The 21,468-nt window shown below is 34.5% G+C and overlaps 1 protein-coding gene and 1 long non-coding RNA gene across 16 annotated transcripts in view; one reads left to right on the forward strand and one right to left on the reverse strand.

The window, feature by feature from the left end:
* HDAC9 (histone deacetylase 9) overlaps positions 1-21,468 on the forward strand; it is a 1,020,499-nt gene that overhangs the window by 279,576 nt on the left and 719,455 nt on the right. For 3 of the 15 annotated variants that reach the window (XM_035698217.2, XM_049093665.1, XM_049093666.1), the window contains exon 1: positions 18,443-18,536. The exons of the other annotated variants lie outside the window; for them this stretch is intronic. In XM_035698217.2, coding sequence (XP_035554110.1) covers positions 18,521-18,536 — 16 coding nt within the window. In that variant the 5' untranslated portion in view covers positions 18,443-18,520. Of the gene's footprint in view, positions 1-18,442; positions 18,537-21,468 lie in introns of those variants that run through there. 15 annotated transcript variants of the gene reach the window in all.
* Positions 1-21,468, reverse strand: part of LOC118350526 (uncharacterized) — a 45,273-nt gene that overhangs the window by 14,495 nt on the left and 9,310 nt on the right. The window contains exon 2 of the long non-coding RNA XR_004804489.2: positions 15,453-15,671. This is a non-coding gene — a long non-coding RNA (uncharacterized LOC118350526). The remainder of the gene's footprint in view (positions 1-15,452; positions 15,672-21,468) is intronic.

Raw genomic sequence — 21,468 nt, forward strand, 5'->3', positions numbered from 1 at the left:
TTTTATTGCCACCAGCTGTGCTACGGTTATTTGAACAAATGGAAGATTAAAGGAAATGTACAATCTCATTGTATACAGCATTACCCCAAATCAGGGATTCTTTTGCCTAATAAATATTGCATTTGTAGTTGAGGAACTTATAATTACTCGGATTTCAATTGCTATGAAGAGTTTGCTGCTCTTTGAAGGCTCATGTGGGTCTATCAAAAATTGAATCTTCTAGAATTTCAGAGAAGGTAATGCTACAGGGTTTGTAGCAACTTTATGATTGTCTTGCAGATGTTTGTATTTATCTATACATATTATATATGCTATATATTAGTTTATATATTTTATATTATTTTATATAATATATACATATTATTTATAACATATATAGTATGTTTACAGCAATTATATATCCACATACCACACACACACACACACACACACACACATACACACTTCAAAATAAACAACTTGAAAAATAAAACTGAACCTTCTAAACTTTGAAAAATTACATCTCTCATTAAGGAATTCCAGTGATTAATATCATTTGGCTAGTCCAGGGCTTTGGAAAAAATGAGAAGTGGGTGTTTAAATGTTTTAAGAGGTAATTTTCCAAGCAATTGAGCAGGTAGTTAAAAATACCTTGTTTTCATTTTCTTGCCTGAGACAATCCTAAACTGTAAAGGTTTGAAAGAGAGTAGAAGAAGCCACATTGAACTGAGTCTGAAGTCTATGCTCCAGATGTAAAATCCTCATACTTGCCAGGCTTCAGGGTTCACTGATCAGTAGATGCAGTCATTATATTTGAAATGTGGGTATGGAAACTGGGATTGGCTCCTTATGGTTGGGCCATGCTGTTAACCTAAATATGTAGTTTCATGGAGATTGTTAGTATACCTCTCCACTGTTACAACTTACTAAATGTTATTGTTGAGGAGAGGTGAACTCTTGAGTGTGATGGAGCTGGACAGACCATACAAAAGGGCTACAACAGGGTTTCTGAACCTCAGCTTACTTTTCGTATTGACCTTTTGGGCTTGATAATTCTTTGTTGTGGTGGCTAGTTATGTGCACTACAGGATGTTCAGCAGCATCTTTGGCCTCTACTCACTACATGCCAGTTGTGCTTTCGCACCCCATTGTAACAACCAAACATATGTCCAAGAGTTGCCAGATGTCCTCTGCAAGGCAAAATTGTTACAGTTGAAAATGACTGTGATGGACAATGAGCTCCTGGGCAGTGTTTTTGATTCGTACTCATCTCTGCATCCTCTGTGCTTATGAAAAGGCCTGGCATAGATTTGGACTTCAGTAAATGTTTGCATACATTTTTTTAAATAGGTGATTTAGGGAAGAAAGGTGGTTTATCTATCACTTTTTCTGCTTTTGAGTTCCTATATTATCAGTAGAACAGGCATAAAATAAGGCTCGATGCTGCATTATTTTTAGAGAGCAAATAGAGTTGGAAATATAACTGAATGCCTACTAATGTAATAAATAGCCAAGTCAGTATGATGCATTTTTAATTTTTCTGTAGAATATTATACATTCATAAAATAGGTCATCTACCAAATCTTTTAAATGACATTGTTTTTATAAGAAGTAGGTTATAAACCTAAAGAATGATTTATTTTGAATATATATGTAATACACATATATGTAAATATATTATTTTTGGTGAAGAAAAATAAGGGAAATGCTAAATTACTAGTTGTGGTTGCTTCTGGCATTATGCTTAGATTTTATGCGAACCTTCTGAATCATTATTGAAAAATGCCTTCTTTTCCTTTGGTCTTTAGAAAAGCCAAATAAAACAGAAAACAGCTAAGTCTGAGTGCATTATATATCATCATTCTCAGTGGCATTTTGTTCAATTTTTAGTGAAACAACAAAAGTAAATTACAAGCTTTACTTACTTTTTTTGAAATTAAGTTACCCAGATTTTCTTGTAATTATTTGATTTAGCAAGAACAAATGTAGCATTAACATTGATTTGGTATACCAAGCATAATCTGGAAGGAATACTTAGTGTCTTGAATAATTATATGGAAATTCCTTAAAATGTTCAAGAAATAATTTCTACAAAGTTTGAATTGCAAACATCACTGTGTACTTATTGATCATCTCTCACCATTTTTACTTGCCATTGTCTTATGGTAAAATTTTCTTGTAGAATTTATAATTAGGGGCAGAAATTTAGATGCTGCATGTGTACAGTGTATGATTTTAAAAGAATTAAACAATCTGAATTATTAGAGTTTCATAAATGTGACTGTATACCTGCATGTATACATGGGTGTAATTCTCAGATTTATATACAATAATGCCCAATAGTATATTTATGGTTTACCATCATTATAGAATTTTATTTCTCATGTAAACCATTTTCAGATAAAGTAGTACATCTGCTGAACAATGACTGGGCCTCAAATGATGTTTTTGTTTTGCCACCAAAAGGTCTGATTTGGATTATGTTGAATTTTGGAAATGTGAATTTTAGTAACGCAAAAATTGTTAAAGAATAGCAGTATTGCAAATGTTTATTTTCTTGTAAGATTAGTGCTAGCTATACTAACATTTATAGTTATCATATTCAGATCAAACATTTCCAGTTAAGAGAAGCATTATTTAAAAACCTTAGCAGTTTGGATGGGTGCTTTTCACATCTGGAAAGTAACACACCTTTCAGTCTCCTGATTATATGTTAACGTTATAAACATATCAATTCTGTCTTCATAGGAACATGGTTAAATATATATGTATTTTAAAATATTAAATATGTACACATATATTTAAAATATTAAATATTAAGTGTGTATATATATGTGTTATAGTAAAACTCCTTCAGTCAGTGAGATGTAGGGATCATTTTTTTCCTACAATAAATAATTTTAGCCCTTTATTCTGAATCAGATTTTTAAAAAAATGTTTTTTTTTTTGTTTTTTTTTTTTATGGTAAAAAAATGTTTAAGTCTTTTTCTCCCTTGGTTTTAGCTTTCTCTTCCTGATGTTTTCAGGAATATTGTCTTCTGCAAACCTTTCTGCCCTACCTTAGTTTCTTTTGAAATTGATCTCTAAAACTTTAGTTAATTCTTGTCTGAATTTCTTCCCTATGTTAAATTAATCTCACCTTAGTTGAAATTAAAACAAAATAATGCCCAATAGCATATTTATGGTTTACCATCATTATAGAATTTTATTTCTCATGTAAACATCACAACATTTTGTCATTCATTTATTCATAATCAGAATATAGGGAGCACTAAATGTATAATGAACTCTGGATACAAAGATCAAGAAGATGCATTTTCATAGTTATAAAATATGATAAAGATGCCACATGCAAAAAAGGAAACTAGGAATAAAGTTAATACAAGATAAAAATATCTTTGTGTACAAAGATGATCTTTTTTAAAAGATTTTATTTATTTATTTATTCATGAGAGACACAGGGCGAGAGACAGAGACATAGGCAGAGGGAGAAGCAGGCTCCATGCAGGGAGCCCAATGTGGGGCCGGGATCACGTGCTGAGCCAAAGGCAGATGCCCAGCCTGCTGAGCCACCCAAGTGTCCCAAAGATGATCTTTAATGAAAGCCATTTGGGAAGATTTAAGTAAATAGAGAAAGATACTATTATTATGAATTGAAATATTCCATGTTACTAAGTTGTTAATTCTCCTCAAATTGAGTTATGGAATTCTAATTGAGTACCCAATAGAATTTTTTATGGAATTCAACAAGCTAATTCTCAGGTATTTATTTATTTATTTATTTATTTATTTATTTATTTATTTATTTATATTTTTAAAGATTTTATTTACTTATTCATGAGATACACAGAGAGAGGGAGAGAGAGGCAGAGACACAGGCAGAGGGAGAAGCAGGGTCCATGCAGGAAGCTTGACGTGGAATTCGATCCCGGGACTCCGGGATCACACCCTGGGCTGAAGGTGGCGCTAAACCGCTGAGCCACCTGGGCTGCCCCTAATTCTCAGATTTATATGCAAGAGTAAAAGGTCAAGGAAAGAAAAGACAATAATGAATAAAAAGAAAAAATGGGAAGAATGGCATTATAACATACATAGATAGACTTCTTATAAAATCATGATATTGTACATTATTCATAGCCAAATGGATTAGACTGCATAGCCAAGAAGGCACCAGTTTATACATGGAAACCAGAAATATGACAGAAGTAGCAATGTTGATCATCAAAAGGGAGAAGTTATTTGATAAATGGCACTGGAACAGAAACGTGAATTGTATCCCTACCTCATAAAAGCACAAAAGCAATTTCAGATGAATTAAGCATATGCATTTAAATGAAAATTGGAAATTATGATATAGAGGGTGAAAGAATTTTCTAAGCTAAACATAAACACTACTTTGAGGGAAAGGATTGATAATTATGAACAATAATTATGAATATTAAATTTAAAATTTGTACAATGAAAGAGAAAAGTCAGACTGGGGAAGGTTAATGTGTAACATAAATATGACAAAGGATTAGCATATAAGATATCAAAAAGAAAAGTAACCCAGAGCAGACAGGACAAATAAGAATAGCCAATTTTGATAAAATGAAATCTAAATGGCCACTAAACAGTTAAAATAATCAGGGAAATTAAAATTGAAGCTACAAGTGTTGAACAATTGCATATACCCATCAATCTGACGAAATAATAAAGTTTCACAACACCAAGTATTGGTGAGGATGTGGAGTAGTAGGCAATTTCACCACACTGAGGAGAAATGTAGATTAGTACCACTAAAGAGAGCAGTATATTTGTGCATATGTAGTCAAGTTGTGCACCTTCTAAGTGTCCACCCAGAAATTCCACTGGGAGGTATAATACCACAGAGATACCCCTGTGTACACAATGTGACATGTGCAGAAATGTTTATTTCAGCATTGTTCATAATACTGAAAAACTGGAATCAAACCAAATATCCACCAATAGGAAAATAGGATAAAAAGTATAGGTATTTTCATGCGATGGAATATTACGTGGCTTTGATAATGAATTAGCTAGGCATATATAATCATATAATTTCAAAAATATGTTTACACTGCTCTATTGTTTAAGTTTACAGACGTACAAAAAACAATCAAAGGCATGCTTACTAGTGACTAGTACTAAATTCTCTCTGAAACTTGAAATGGAATTAATGAGAGGCCACGGGTAGCTATGGAATGGCTAACTTGTAGCATAAAGCAAAGGGAGCTTACCCAAGAGCAGGTGTGGACCGTGGCACAATAATTCCTCTAACAGTACTCTTTAAATTCTTGTATGGGAACTTAGCAGAACACAAAATCCTCTCCTGTTTTACAAATACTCTTTTGAATTTCTTGGATAATGCATTCAGCGTGTATCAAGCTTCTTGATGTTATTTTAACATGTCTTTCTGTAATTGTTTTTTAAGTGTGGTACTTGAGTTTTCAGGACTGTTCTGAATTGTGATTGATCATTGTACATGCATTTTGAATAGGGACATCTGTCTCTGCAGCATATTATGTCTCCTGACATGCCATTTCTCAGCTTGACAGAGCACCTCTAGAGGGCATAGGTTTTAATAAGAGAGAATATGTGATTTTTTTCTTCCATAGAAAGTGGGTGGTGTTACATTTTATAAAGAAATAATGAATAGTTGGAGTGACAGCTTACCCAATTTACTTTTTTTTTGCGAGCCAAATATAAAACTAGAAATAATGCTTATTCATTTTAGCCTTTATAAGATTCCCTTCAGAAAATTTTTACAGGAGAATATTTACTGAGTTTGCTCATAGTCATAGCAGACAGTGACAAAAGTGGCTTCTTTGTCTTTTTCTCTTAAATTTTTCTTTTTGTATCCTTCTTCTTTTTCTTCTATACCCTAAATGTCTTCTTGCATTCTATCATACGTGCCAACTTACATTTTAAAACATGTTGGAACGTTGTAATTTTAAAGAAACATGTTATGGTTTTTTATTACTAATTTTAAATCCATTTTGATACTAGTACTACAGTCATTCAGTAATCATAGCACAGTTCTAAAAAAAAAAAAAAAAAAAAGACATAAGGATGAATGAATGAGCTTTCTGTAGACTGCCCTGGAGGAGGCCCCAGTCGAGTGAGAGAACTAGATAAAAACACCTTCATAATGATAGAGTGGGAGCACTCAGGCAGAAGTAGGGATGATGGCCTGTGACATTGGAGAAGCGGGAATGAGCTGTGCTTGAGTGGGGCAACACTGAGCAAGCTGACAGACAAAACAACTGATCTAAGTCTAAACACTGACATTTGCCAGCAAAAAAAGGAGGGGAGAAGGACAGACAAGGTGGATAGAAGAGGGGAAATGTCTTGGCCAGTTGAATGAAAAATGAGAACATCTTTGTACATGGAGAATAGGTCTGTGGGGGAAATGACAGATAAATCGAGGGGAGAGGAATTTTCATGTGTACATAGTATTGATAGTTCTTTGCTTTCCTTTTGATAGTTTATCCCTAACTGTCCTAGCTTGCCTTGTTCTACCCCCCTACTCAAACATTTCTTAGTCATTGGAGAAGATTCACTGGTAGGTAGTTATCCTATCTCATTTTCTCATTACCTAACACCTTCTTTCAGTTGTTTTGATTTTCAAAGATGGGACTTAATTTCAGTCACCATGTTCAAAAGATTTTATGAAAAGGTCCTACCCTGAATCCAACTAAGTGGGTAGCCAGTTTTCTAACTAAAGGCAATGCTCATAGTTTAAGAAATCACCAGTTTCAATCTCATCCCTTCGTCCTTTGTTTTATTAATATCACTGGTTCTCGAGTGTAAGTATTAAAGAAATGTTTATGAGGTGTACCTCTATGGAACTGGTATAACGTTGGATTTTTTTCCTAGTCTGTGGCCCTGCCATTTGCCTCACCCTCTACTTGCAATATCCTACAGTTGGGAAGGAATACCACCTTGAACTTGGATCTTGTAGAAATCTCCTCCTTTGAAGTGTTTTAATTATGACCTCACAACTTCCCATTTCTGGATATTTTGGTAAAATTTTAGAGCATTTAGAAATCTTCTGCCATTCCTTTGGATTGCAAGAAATTATCCTTTTATTTTCACAACCTTTTAAGTGGGTATTTTGTTACTTAAAACATGTCAAAAGATTAGCTTTGTGTCTAGAATGTTTGCCCTAAACAGCTTAAAGGTATGTGTTGTTTGTTCACATTTAGCAACGATTTAAAAAAAAAAAAAACCAACTTTGAATGGACTGCTTTATTAAAATAATGGAAGAACTCAGTAGAGGAAGAACTCTCAGGGAAGAGGTTAAATAATATAAATAGCTCTGCTGAGAGTGCAACAAAGTTCTCTATTGTGCTGTTGCCACAGCAGCACCAATAATTCAAAACAAGGAAATGGAGTCTCATGTTTAATATAATACAGACTTTTCCCTAGAACTTCTGTGGTCTAGGGTTTTTCAGGGATTGGCATGTTTATCTACATATGTCTAAATTTAGATATGCCTTTTATGTAACATGGTAAAAGAGAAGTACTTAAAATTCTATAAGATGCAGTTATTTCTTAAGTATTTTGTTTGTTTTTAAATTGATTTTAAAATATCCAGACTTTTCCTGCTGAAATAATGCCCTAGGACATTGTGAATATGTGCATATGGAAAGAGGCATAATGCATTTCACATTCGATTTTAAAAGGTCACTTTGAAAGGTATGAAGAGGTATTCCCTAATGCAGACAAGAAAAAGGATTTTTTTTTTCTGTTGAACATTTTAGCCCCATAACAAGAGCTGCCTCTGCTATAGAAGTGGGTATTCCATTCTGAAAGTCCAAATCTGGAAACTCAAAAATATGAGTGTGGAAGTTTGGGAGTTTTCAAGTAAATTTCATGTCATTTTAGAAACAAATTTGAAAGATATCAAACTCCTATCTCAGATATATATAAAATTCAACTAACTATAAAATAAAGCACAACTAAACCTCTGCCAGAAAAGTTCTAATACACAGTAAAAGCTTATTTATGAAAAATGATAGAATATGATAAACTACATTTTATTGAACTTAGTTGACACAACATAGTTTAGCTGGAGACCTCCTTTAGAATACAATTCTGTTGTCCCTATGTTAGCTACTTTATCTCTACCTGCTTACCTGGCTTTCCTACTACCCATTTTGTCCTTATTCTTACTATAGGCAATTCTGATTGTTATGAGATGAGAATAAATGAATTGATTGAGGAAATTTTTGTGTTCTGATCTTTTCTACCCAGTAACATCATGATGGAGATGATGCAAAATATTGGTTAAATGTATATCCAGTATGTATATATGTTTGCATTTTACTCATTTAATAAGGACAAATGTTGCCTAGAAACTAGTTTTCTCAGAGGCTTAATTTACATACTGTGTGTATATTGGCCAAATATTTTTTACATGAAAATTTTATTAAGGAATTGTGATTTCATTCCACTTATCTATTCTAGTGTTGAAAGGGGAATTCCCAGAGGTTTAAGAAAATAATTGTGTATTAGCCTTAAACATGTTTGAAAAGTTAAAAAGGAAAGAAAAGGAAAAGGATAATGTATTAATCAATTCAGCAAATACTTGTTAAGGAACTACCTCTGTTGGGTATGTTTCTAGGCACTGAAACATTAAAAAAGATAGAATAGTCTCATGAGATTTACTTATATATTTAAAGAGAGGATTTGATAATAATATAACCTATTGAGATTTTCTAGTATTGTTTATAACTCCTTCCTTCATTCGCTCATTCAGGCAATATTTACCTCATGAGCACATCAAAATTTTTATTTGTAACCCAATCTCCCTTTCTTCATCCAGTGTTATTTTCCCCCAATTTCTCAAAAGGAATAAAAATTTAAACATTAAATGGACTTCACTGTCTTTGGAAAACAGTCAGAATTATTCATTCTAGGATAATTCTTTTATTTTACTATTGCCATCCCAACCTTGATACTTTAATTTCAGTGTGCCTTGGAAGACCAAGCATGAGATTCAAGAGTAGATTTTGTCTATGAGTCTGAAACAGAGTTGGCAAATGATCTATATATCTTGGAGGATAATAAACTTTCTTTATGATGGCCATGTTTTACATGGTGCTAGTGAGCATCATAATTATTCATTGACTTCTATTCATAGATTTTTCTTGAGAGGAGGGAAATACTTCATGAGCATTGTGGCTAGTCTTCCTGTTCAAACTCAGTATGCTTTGTGGAACATGTTTTTGTAGGTACTCTATTTAGAAAAAGAAAGGCTGACAAAGGCTTCCATGACTTCCAGTCTTCAAATGATGAAAATTGAGGACCTGGTGAAGGAGTTCAGGAAACCACTTACTTAATTGACTCTCTTTTCAAGTAAAATGTATTTCAAAGGATAATGGCCTAAGATTTGACTCCAAAGCTTCAATGTAGATCAGAAATTCTTCAGGCTGAACTATATAGCTAATGCTCAATTACCTTAGCTTCTATTGAACCATATTCTAAACACCTTCTTTTGTAACCATCACCTTGTGCCGAAGTCTATATTTTTAGCCTTTAAGCAGAGCTCAAGCACTGTATTTAGACATCTGACTTGAAGACAAAAATTGCTCAGTGAGCAGAACAAATGTTCAGAAAATAACATTTCAAGGTTAGAGTTAGTGTCCTGAATAAAATTCCTTTTCTTCTTTTTCTCCCTATTGAATATAACATAAATAATGTACCCTGACTGGCTTTCAAGATTAAAAAAAATCAGAATAGCAGTGAACTTGAAAAAGGAAGAGGGAGTAATTAAAAATTGAAGGGGCTTCTGTTGAACTATTGTTTGCCTGAAACTAAATATACATTTTATTCTGGATTCAATGGGATTATGGATCTTAAAAGGATTTTTAAAAACTGTATAGTAAAGCTTGTAGGAAAAGGGCCGAAAGCCTACAGCCACCTTAAAAGATACTGAAAGAACACACACAGACACACACACACAGTCATTATAATATCCTTTTCAGAATGGAGAGGAGGAAACCTGTATAAATATTGTTTATGATCACTTGTAATTGTAGTTATTAATTTTTAACCATTTACAATATGCTGGGCTTCTATGTAATTGACCTTACTTAATATTCACAGAAATTCTGTGAACTAAGCATTATTAGCCCCATTTTATAAATGAGAAAATAAAGTCCAGAGCCTTTCATAACATTTCTAAAACTATCTAGTTAGTGAGTGGTAGGATATTATGGAAATTTCTTAGGAAAATCCCAAAATGGTCCCTGAGACTCCGTAGTATTGAGAAATAAAAACAGTTTAATTCTTAGGGGAATAGACGAGAGTGAAACAACATGATTATTATTGTTAAACAAGACATTGCAAGGTCCCCGGACCATTTCCAGAAAGGGAAGTCACATATTTACGCTGAGGGAAAGTGATTATCACTTGGTGGAAACTACTTGAAAGGAATGCAGCTCATTTGGATTGTGTGTGATTTAGTTGAGGGACTTACTCCTTTGTATCCCAAGAGGCAAAAGGATGTTGTAATTGCATTTCACAATGGGGCCATAGCTATGTAGGTTTGGGTACTCCTTCCTTTTGCTGCATGTTGCAGGGTACAATTCACTTATATTCAGAGACACAACTCAGTCTCTGTGTGAAAAGCTAGAACTCAGGGCTGTTTTAGTGATTGACATTTCTCATCCTTGGAACCAGGGCCTGAAAGAAACGTTGGAAATTCTGAATGTTTTTTAGGCACTGTATTTAGAAACCAATAAAGAACATGTGGAATTCTTTGACCCTTTTCTGATCCTTGGTGTTCTAATACTCAAAGCACACCTTAACCCAGGAGAGGGAGGCACTCCATAGGAGAGCATAGTAATCATGTAAGAAGAGAGATGATAAATCAAAGGTGAGTAAAAGATTTATTTGTAAACTTTGTGGAATACCAAGTTTATGTCACAGGTAGTCTAACAGTGGGCTATTATTTATTGAACTGATTATCATTCCTCTTTGCACATTCTTCTTGATTGTCTTCAGTACACATGGTCCAAATGGCATTTTAATTAATTCATTTAAGATTCTAAAGGTTAGCATTGCATCTTTATGCTGAGTGTTGTGTTCTAAAACAGAGATTTCTAACTACTAAAATTTAATTCAATTTAATTACTGAATCATTGACTCACAACTCTTGGAAGTTATCACTATTATTTATAGGTGGGAACATTTAGCCTGGGGAAATTGAGTGATTTGCTCAAATAGTAGTAAATGGCAGAGTCAACCACCTAACATTTTGGATTTTAGAAAAGTATGAAAAATGGACAAAGCAATGCCCCCTTTTTCTTGTGTTTGCGGAGTCTTCCACCCATCCCCCTACCCTAGGCAAAATGGGAGGTAGGAAAAACAATCCTGTGGGAGATGGACACATGTCTGTGCAAACCTTACCTCATGTCACTAACTATACTTACTTGGCCAATTTAACCAGCCTTCAGTTTCTTAAGTGCTACTTTGCTATTTTGTATGTGAATAGAAAGAAGTCTGGGAGGTTAACACATCAACAATGGCTATTTTTGTAGTACAGGAATGGTGGGCAGTTTTTTTTTCTGTCCCCCTATATTTTTTCTGTTATTTGATTTGATGATCATATATTATTTGTATAGTAATTAAAACTTTCCCTTTAAAGTTAAAAAAAAAGTCAGTTTTATTTAGTGTTTACAAATAATATACAAGATGCCTATTTAGACTTTTTTTACCCCCATAAAACGGTGGAGAAATGATGGTTACATGAAACATATAAGACTCAGACCATTTCTGTGTCATGTGTTCTGATTTTTGACTCAGAAAACATGACCTCAATTATATATTCAATTGTGTGTGTGTGTGTCTGTGTGTGTGAGTGTGTGTTTTCCAGTTCTGTTAGTTATTTCATCTTCCATCATAGTAACCACAGAGGAGAAAAATGTGTTTTGTTCTCATTTGGAATCTAATTTATTTCATAGTCTTTAAAGATTTTTTTAAGTTGTCTGTAATTTTAAGACCACCTCAGGTAAACTATTTGGATTAAAAAAAAACAGCAATAACCTTCTTTTTATATGGAAGACATTGGTTTTGTGGTCAGAATTATCTGTAGTCAGTTGTGTTCCTCCATTTACCAAATATGAGACCTTGGTCAATTTACCCGGTGTTTGGGAAACTTATCTCATCTGTAAAGTCGATGGAAGAAAACTTAACTCTCAAGATTGTTGAGATAATTAAGCGAGTTAAAATTTTCAAGTGTTTGATATTATGGAGACTAAAGACAATTTTCTCATTCACTTGATTTAAATTCAACACTCACTGTTAACTATTGCCCTACGTAAAAGTTTGCTTATTCATTTTGCAATAAATTGGATGTAGATTTTAGCAGTCTGTTTTTAAGAGTAATGGAATCTTGTGGAGTAACTAAGATGACTGGCTGATACATTAACATAACGTAACACATTAACATAAAGTTGATTTCACCCTAAATCATCTGAGTTGGCAGGCAAGCTTCACTTTATCAAGGAATAAAATGAGAAATCCACAAAGCCAAAGTAACAATAAAATATACTTTTAAAGCCAAAAGCCAAGTAAAGGGTGCTGAGATAATGGAGAAGATTCTGACATTCATGAAAGGTACTGCACAATTTTTTGATGTCTTCAGATTTATGAAATATTTATTTTCCGATACTCAAAGTAGAAAACTTGGTTAAAAAGAAAAGATAAAAAGAAGAATGTAAAATTTATCTATAATTATACCACCCAGAGAGAATTATTCTTCATATTCTTGGCTTTTAGTCTTTTTCTGTTGAATATGTGGATACATTTTATGTGTAAGATTGTAAATGGAGAATGTTTGTGTTCCAAGAAATGGATCATAGTACACCCATATTTATGCATCTTTTTTACCTAACATTGTATTATAAACAATTTTTAGCATCATTAAATATTTTAATACCATGATTTTTAGAGGTTTTATTAAAATCTGTCTTGTAATTATACCATAATTTCTTTTATTATTGCCCTTATATTGGGCATATAGACAATTTACAGGTGTTCAACAATATTTAAAATAACAGTGTAGGGAATATAAGAAATAGTGAAAGGGATTATAGGGGAAAGGAAGGAAAATGAGGGGGAAAAATTGGAGAGGGTGACAAAACATGAAAGACTTTTAACTCTGGGAAACAAACAAGGGGTAGTGGAAGGGGAGGTGGGTGGGAAGATGGGGTGACTGAGTGATGGGCACTGAGGGGAGCACTTGATGGGATGAGCACTGGGTGTTATACTATATGTTGGCAAATCGAAATTCATTTAAAATATTAAAAAATAAAAACAAATAGTGTAATGGAAATTCATTTACATAAATCACCATTTCACATCTTTTTTTTTCTTTTTCTTTATAAATGATTCCTAGGAACAGAGTCACTCTCAAAGAGCATGAGCCTTTAAAAAGATTCTTGATAAATTGTGACAATTTTTTTCTCCAGGAAAGGTGTACCAATTTACATTCTTCTCAGTAATATATGAGAATACTTTTTATGTCTTATGCTCGTCATCATGTTATGTTAGCCTCAACTGAAAGTAAAAAGGTTAATATTTCATGATCTGCATTTATTTATTAGTGAAGTTAAATACTATGTGTTATATTTACTAAGGAATATATATATATTCCTTAGTTATATATATTACTATATATATATATACATATATATATATTTTATGCACACGCACACACACACACACACACACACACACACACACCCTTCCCAGCAATGTATTCAATGGCAGTTTTAAAAATTTTGTTTAAATATATGTCAGTAAGCAAGATCTTGGCTAAAAATAATCACCTTAGCCACTAATTTAGTCAAATGCTTAAAGCATTTTAAAGAGACTACATCTGGGATGCTTTCTTCAGAAAGACATACTGCATGATACTATTCTTATGAGATTTTCATATCACCTTTGAAGCTGGGCAATTGGTTATTTTGTTGCATTTACCCTGGGTTCCCCAACAGTGTTGAACTAGCAACTTTCAAACCTGCAAACATCTGCTTTTGTCATCAAAATTGAAAGACATAACTGAAAGGAAAGTTTTAGTTCATAAACTGTATAATCTTCTGATTCTGCAGAATGGAAATGAATAAACTTGAAAACATATTTAGGGACTGAAGCTCTAGTCAGCATATAGTTTAAGACTGGAAAAAGGGTGGTTTTCCTTTCAAAGTAAGCACTGGCATGACTGTACTCTCTAACAAGAAAAAGTAACATCTCCAGAGATTGTATCATCATTTCCACACCAATTCTATGATTCTAAATGTTCCTTTCTATATAGTCTGGTAGTACATTTTTATAAATTCCAAAAACATCAAAAGTGATTGCAGCATTTTTAGTGTGTATACCTGGGCATTTTAAACAGTCTTATTATGTATGATTTTTCAAGATCTTAGCTTATTCTTCTAACATGTCGTGTTTGGTTCCTAGGAGGATCAGCTTTGAAATGTTTCTAATTTGGGAGAAAATAAGCTTTTATAGGAGTAAAATATGGTCCCAGTCTTCAACAGATTGAAGGATAAAACTGCCTTATAAAGAAGAGGGGTTTTATAAAGTATTTCTTAAGCCTTAGAAGAAGTCAGTAAAATAATTTTATTGAATTCAAACATGACTCAGCTTCTAATATTAATTTTGTAAATAGAAAAAAGGTAATTAATATTAAGGCACCTTCATTTTAAAGGTTAACTAATTATTATTATTATTATTATTATTATTATTATTATTATTATTTAGCTCATAGGAAATTTTTATTTTTTCCTTTTTTAAAGCCCTGGATCTTTTTTAATGGAGTTATTTGAGTGCTTTCTTTGTCATGAGTTCACTCTTAGATCCTGGCCTGTGTGGGCTCTGGCTGTCTAATACGGGAGATAAAATAATGTCTGATTATCTGGAACAAGATAATGAATCCTGTTACTTGAGCACATTCTTCTGATTTGCAGACAGCTTAATTTTTATACCTGGTCATTAGCCAGTGCTTGACATGGGGCAGAGTTTAGTATTTGAGAGGAATTTCATTTGTTTGTACATTTTAACTGTGGTCCTTTCTGACTGTGTTCAAAGAGCTTTTCATAGCTACCATCCTCTAATGTTTTAAAACTAAATATACTTACTATGACTTATTTCTTATTGTAAAACCTTATGTGTTCATGCTAGAAAAATTGAAAAGTACTGAAAAGTAAAAAAAAAAAGAAGTCATATATATATATCAGTAGAGAATTCCGGTTAACATATTGGTAGATACTCCAGAGTTGTTCCTATATAATTCATATATAATTGTTTTTACAAAATGAGATAAAAGTGCTTGGTCACCTGCTTGTTACACTGAATATCATATCTTGACATAATATATTTTATATATGTTTCTATGTTTATAAAATTTCTATGTTTTTTAAATTGAATAAATAGTTCATGTTAGAGATCATGTTAACCTGCAGAACAATTGTGTATGATCCTGAGTGTTACCAGTCTTTTGAAATGAAATTTCATATAGAAATCTAGATGTCTAGAGGCTCCTGAGTGGCTCAGTCAGTTCAGCATCCACCTCTGGCTTAGGTCATGATCCCAGAGTTTTAAGATTGAATCCTGCATCTGGCTTCTTCCTCAGTGGGGAGCCTCCTTCTTCCTCTGTCTGGCACTCCCCTTGCTCTCTGCCAAATAAATAAATAAAATCTTTATAAAATAAAATGAAATCTAGATGTATTTTCTCTTAAAAGATGGGAGACTCTGCACTGCTCATAATCTGTAGGTCAGGGTGGGTAAGAGTCCATGGTGGCCCATATTAGCTGAGGCATGTGCTCTTCGTTTACATAATCCCCCCCTGATTTCCTTCACTTCTTGACATTCCTGCCTGACCCCTGAAGCAGCTAAGGTTGCCAAGGATAGTGGATTGTCTAGGGTAGTGGTTTTTAATGGGGCTGTCCTGATCTCTAAGGCAAGGATTGGAAAATTGTGGGAATGTTTTCTGGATGCCCAAATGTTCCGGGGTTACTTCTAGTATTTAGTGGGCCAGTCTCATGGATGTGACGGTTTTGTAATGTGAGGGACATTGCTACACCTGGAAAAATTTTTCTTGTGTCATGAATTTCAATGATTTCTTTGGATAGTGGGTAAAACACCTTTTTATAATTATTTGAGCCTAAAAACAAAATTTTTTACACATATGAAAACTATTTTATTCTATTTTAGTGTACACTGAATTTTCTATGACTACAACTATCATATAATTTCACATTTTGTTATTAGAAGCTTAATGATGAATTGGTCACCGTTTGGAAAATCATGTCACAGCAGCATGGCTTATGGTATTTTAACCTACACACACAGCACGTTATCAGTGTGCATTTCTAGTTCCCTTGTTCAGTATTGAAAAAAGGGAAATTCATGCACCTTTAAAGTTTTTTATGAAGAAGGGATAATTCTCAGCTCCTGCAAGAGAATATTAATCATTTTTCATGTTTTCTTTATATCTTTGGTCTGGAATTTGCCTTAGCATGTTATCTGCATTTCAGGTAATCTTACTTTCCTTTTACTTTCTCATGTGCTAATAAATCTGATTTATCGTTTCTTGTTTTAACACTAGATTTTATTTTCATGTGCACTCAATTGTCCAGTCTCTCACTTGCCTACCTTTCTTGTAAAGACTGGCTTCTTGCTACATTTCTTCAATTTGGTTTTACTCATTGGGTAGTAGGGAAAGCATTGGAGAACTTCTGAGACATGTAAATACTCATGTGTGGGAGCTCTTTATTAATCTTGAAAAATATACTGTATAGAATTTGGATTTAGAATCTAAGTGTCAGTTTAGGTTATCAAAAGAGCATTGTGAAATACTTATTTTAAAGTGGGGCTTTTGGGAAGCCTGGGTGGCTCAGCAATTGAGCTTCTGCCTTTTGGCTCAGATTGTGGTCCTGGGGTCTGGTGGTCTAGACTTGCATTGGGCTCCCCAACTGTGCCTGCTTCTCCCTCTGCCTGTGTCTCTGCCTCTCTCTGTGTGTCTCACATGAATAAATAAATAAAATCTTTTTTAAAAAGTGGGGCTTTGTGCTTGATAAGCTTAATGTTCTAGGTAGGCATCGTGAGTGTATCTAAGTCCTGAAGAGGCTTACAGTCTTCTAGAAAGATATTACATAGAAATAATCTAGGGCTCTACTGAGAGGATGATGAAGTATGCTGTAGGATTTCTGGGAGAGGCTGAGGAGGTTCACCTGAATGTAGAAGCCTAGGGATATTGCAGTGAATTTTTGAGAAGGAACAAATGATTCCTTTTCATTTTTCTTTCCTTCTTTTTGCTGTAGAGCTCTGTGTCTTTTCCTCTTCCTTCCTTGAAGCTACAGAAGCTACAGATGTAACTGAGAAAGTCAAGGGTGTGAATGTTGATTTTAGCTGTTTACTCCTCCTCTTAAAGATGTATGAAGATATGACCTTGAGGGCTTAGAACTGTGCATTTGTTCTCTTCAAGGCAAATTGTAGCTGGCATCTCAGAACAAGGCATGACTGGTGCTTCACTTCAGTCTAGTACATTTTCTTAGCTCTAATTAGAAAACAAACTTATGGGAGTGGAAAATAAATTCAATAGCTCTCCAAAGTTTTTCCTTTCCTTATCTGATTTTTCCTGATATGATGGGATACACTTTAAAGTGAGTACTCCAGATTTAATTCAAATGCCACACGTTGAAATAACTCAGGAAATTTTGTGGTACAGAGTTCTGGGGTGACAGTGTTTTGTATATTGCAACCTTTTGGAATTAGATTGTCATGTCAGAATTATTTTATTTCATTAAAATCTGTCTTCAGGTTCAATATTATCTTTTCATTTACTACAGACATTTACAACTAGAAAACAGTTGAGAGCTTCTTTAGAGGACATTAAATTTTCCCTCGTCCAGAGGCACACGTCTGCTACTTGTTCCTATATTTTAATTGCTAAACTCCAGAGGAAGAGAATCAACGGAGCCAGGGCCCCAAGTTGTGGAAGTTTCTATATCCGGTAAACTGGCTTCATTCCAGGACAGAAAATTTATCAACAAATGAACCACCAGCTACTTCCCACACGTCCTCTGATTGCATTAAAAATCACTCCCCTTCCCACCCAGCTGAGACTGTGCTTAGAGTATGGAGCTGACAGACATTCTCTCTCTTCCTCCTCCTCATTTTGTAAAATCGCTGGTTTCTGTAGTCTGTTAGGCTTCTTATTAATAGTAATAAAATGTTCATTCATTAACTGTCTCTCATGCCTACGAACTAGATATTGTCACTCTCTTTCTCCTCAAGTTAGATTGTTTTCATCAAGTTGTGCTATAGCAGAGAAGTGAGCTGGAAAACTGATTTTGGGTCTGTAGCATCAGGTACTATTTAACCAGTGGGAGGGACTGATAAAATTAGCAAGTTGACTAACCACTTCCCTTCCTTGTGGCTCTTTAATATTATAACGGATACAGAAAAGTTCAGAAGGACTGGGCTAGTTTTTGAAACCACAGCACACTTTGGCATAGGGGGAATGTACAACAGAATGGGTAAGTTTCTTTCTTTTAATCTTTTAGGAAAACTGTAAAAGGGATAAAGATGTGGAAATTTTTAAGTTTGACTATGCAAATAGTCTTTAGTGTTTATAGGCTGTGGAAAGATAAACCTGCCACGAGGAGGGAAGCAAAAGGTTTTTCTATCAGCAGCAGTAGCTCCAGGAACAGCAAATGTTAGAGTGAGCAGAAGATTCAACTCCTGGGATATCTTCACTGCCCCATGTAGATCACAGTAAAATGCTCATGGGGGAGGATTCTTGTACTAGTATAATTTTTGATAAATAAGTTCCTGCACCCTTAGTTCTTGTACTCTAGACTTTGTAATTATCAGTAGAGACATTGAGTCACTGAACCAAATGTTCCTCTCGATCCTGAAATGGCTTAAGGTCTTCAGCTATCTTGCTTGTAGTTTAAGTTCCTCTTGGTTTTTATCTTTTTATTATGGAAAATCTCAAATACAAGCAGAAGTAGAGTGCACAGTGCATAGATTGCCCATGCACTGTCAAACAGCTTCCAGACTGAGGGACTCAGGATCCAGGCTGTTTCATCCACACCTCTGTGACAATCTCCCCACTCTATTCTAGTAGGCTTGCAATATTTTAAGTGTGCCAATTCTGAACATTAAATGAAAGAGGCCTAGAATCTCCTCACGGTTCCTATCTGTTTAGTAATACAAGTTTTAGAGAAATATCATTACAGAAAATTGAATCCTGAGTCAGAGAAAGCAAGACCAACTTTCCAGTTGTTTGGCCAGTGGAATTAGAAGATTAGTGAAGATTGTATACTCTGGAGCTAGACTGCTTGGGGTCAAATTTTGGCTCCATGCAATGCAGTGTTTTTGAGGGTTTCCTAGTCTTTCTATACCTCGGTTTCTCACCTGAAAAATGAAGATAAACTATAGCATTGATTTTTTTGAGGATAGGAGACAATGAGACCATCTGTGCATGTGGAAAGACTTGGCAAAGAGCTGAGAACAGAGAGTGTTCACTGTATGTTAGCTTCACAACTGTTTGCTGAAATGATTAGAGTGAGAGGAGGGATGAGCTCTGTTCAGACAGAAAGCCAAACATGTGTCTGAGCATACTTGATTGTTTTCTGACCATTGTTTTCTTTTGATTATTTGATGATATGAGGCCAGGAAAAGTGTCCCTGGAGACATCTTACTTGCTCTTGGGCTCCTGAAAACTCCCAGCTCTTGCTCTTCCCTACCAGCTCCAAAATAATTCTCTCTGAAAAGAGTATCAGAGCTTGTCTTGCCATCCTCTTGCTTTGAGGATGGGGGATTAGAAATTTGCCTCCCCTCACAGAGCAAGGAGAAGTAATTTGAGGGGAGAGTCATGGGCTCCTCTCATCCCTAAGAAAGGGGTATATTGCCATTGGGCCTACGCAGCATGGCTTCTAGTCCTGGGAGACCACCTGACATCTGAACTCTTGTTCTGTCTCTCAGAGACAGAACTTTGTAGGCTTGCTCTGGCCTTCCAGGTCTGCAAGCTGCCTAGACACTTTTTTCATTAATAATGAGGATGGTGAAATTCTGAAGATGACAGCAAGTAGGGAGGCAAGGACCTTCTCTACTCTGTACTTTTTCTCTGTTATTAGTAAAAATGCCAATGACTGCGATTGACTAAGCATTTACTATGTGCCTGACACTGTACTGCATAGTTTTTTTTCATTTAATACCCTTAGTATCCCTATATGACACTTAGGGTTACTGTGTTCTCACTTTATAGATAAGGAAACTGAGGCAGGAATGAGGGATGAAGCAAACTGCCTTTGATTACCCAGCAAATAAGAGACAGCCAGGATTTTGTTCTAGGTGTGTCTGACTTAATCACTTCTTAGAGTATTTGTCCCTAAGAAGTCAGTTTATTCATACATATGCGGTCAAAAATGCATCCATGATTTTGCTCTTAGCATTCTTCCCAAGGTGAAAGTCATCAGTGTTCCTTTAAAGCAAACTGAATGGAAAAGCTTTTGTCTAGCAATAGATTTCCCACAGTGAATTTTCATAATGCCTAATTATAAGCTGGAAATTTGTCAGATCTTGACAAATTGGTGGGGGTGGGGATGGAGTTACCACTGTAAGGAAGTAAATATTGAACTGAGAGGGAAAAAAAGAAATGCTGTTTTAGTAAATTAACCATGCCTCAGTGGCGAATTTAGTTTTTAAGGCCATTTGTCTCTCTTGAGTTTTTGTAAACGATGGGTGAAATTCATCTGCGTCAATTTTCAAGAACATGCAGCACTGTTGTAAAACAAATGATAAACACTGATGCACTGCCGAAATAAAAATTGGCTGAATCTTCCGGGAGGTGCTGAAGAGAACTGGGTCATGCACAGTCAGACATTTTAGAAACCTGAGATTGACTTTCAGTGCTTTTTCTTTTAGACTTCTGGTACAACTGTAAAAATAGAACCAAATGTGTGAATGAAGGAAGAGGTTAATTTCACAACTTTGGAGAATTTTTTTTTTTTTCCTCCAGTGGAGTAATAGTTTTTAAAAAAATTTTCCTTTACTGAAAGGGATGCTGTCTGGAATTTCCAGCTAAAAATGAAAATATCAGATATAAAATAATTGACTTATCAGACAATCGGGTAGATTCAGCAATCTTTCATCTTTATTTTTCCTTCATTGGCTACAGAACTTTTGTCACCTTGATAGGATCCACCAACCTTTACTTATAAAAACATTGGAAGAAATTCCAAATCCTGCTGTCTTTTGGCAGAGAAAATAGGAGATGAATGAAGTTGACACTGCTGGTGGGGGAGGGAGTAAAGTTGGAAAGATCATAGAAAGCATCCTTGGATTCTTAAATTTTTGAGAAACCAAGGAGGCTAGTTAGTACTGGTGACTACAAACCATTTTTTTGCAGAATTGTTCCGTACCTGTGTTTTCTTTTCTCCAATGTCTTCATCTCATAAGAAC

Source organism: Canis lupus, chromosome 14 (assembly GCF_003254725.2).
Source record: "Canis lupus dingo isolate Sandy chromosome 14, ASM325472v2, whole genome shotgun sequence".
NCBI lineage: Eukaryota > Metazoa > Chordata > Mammalia > Carnivora > Canidae > Canis > Canis lupus.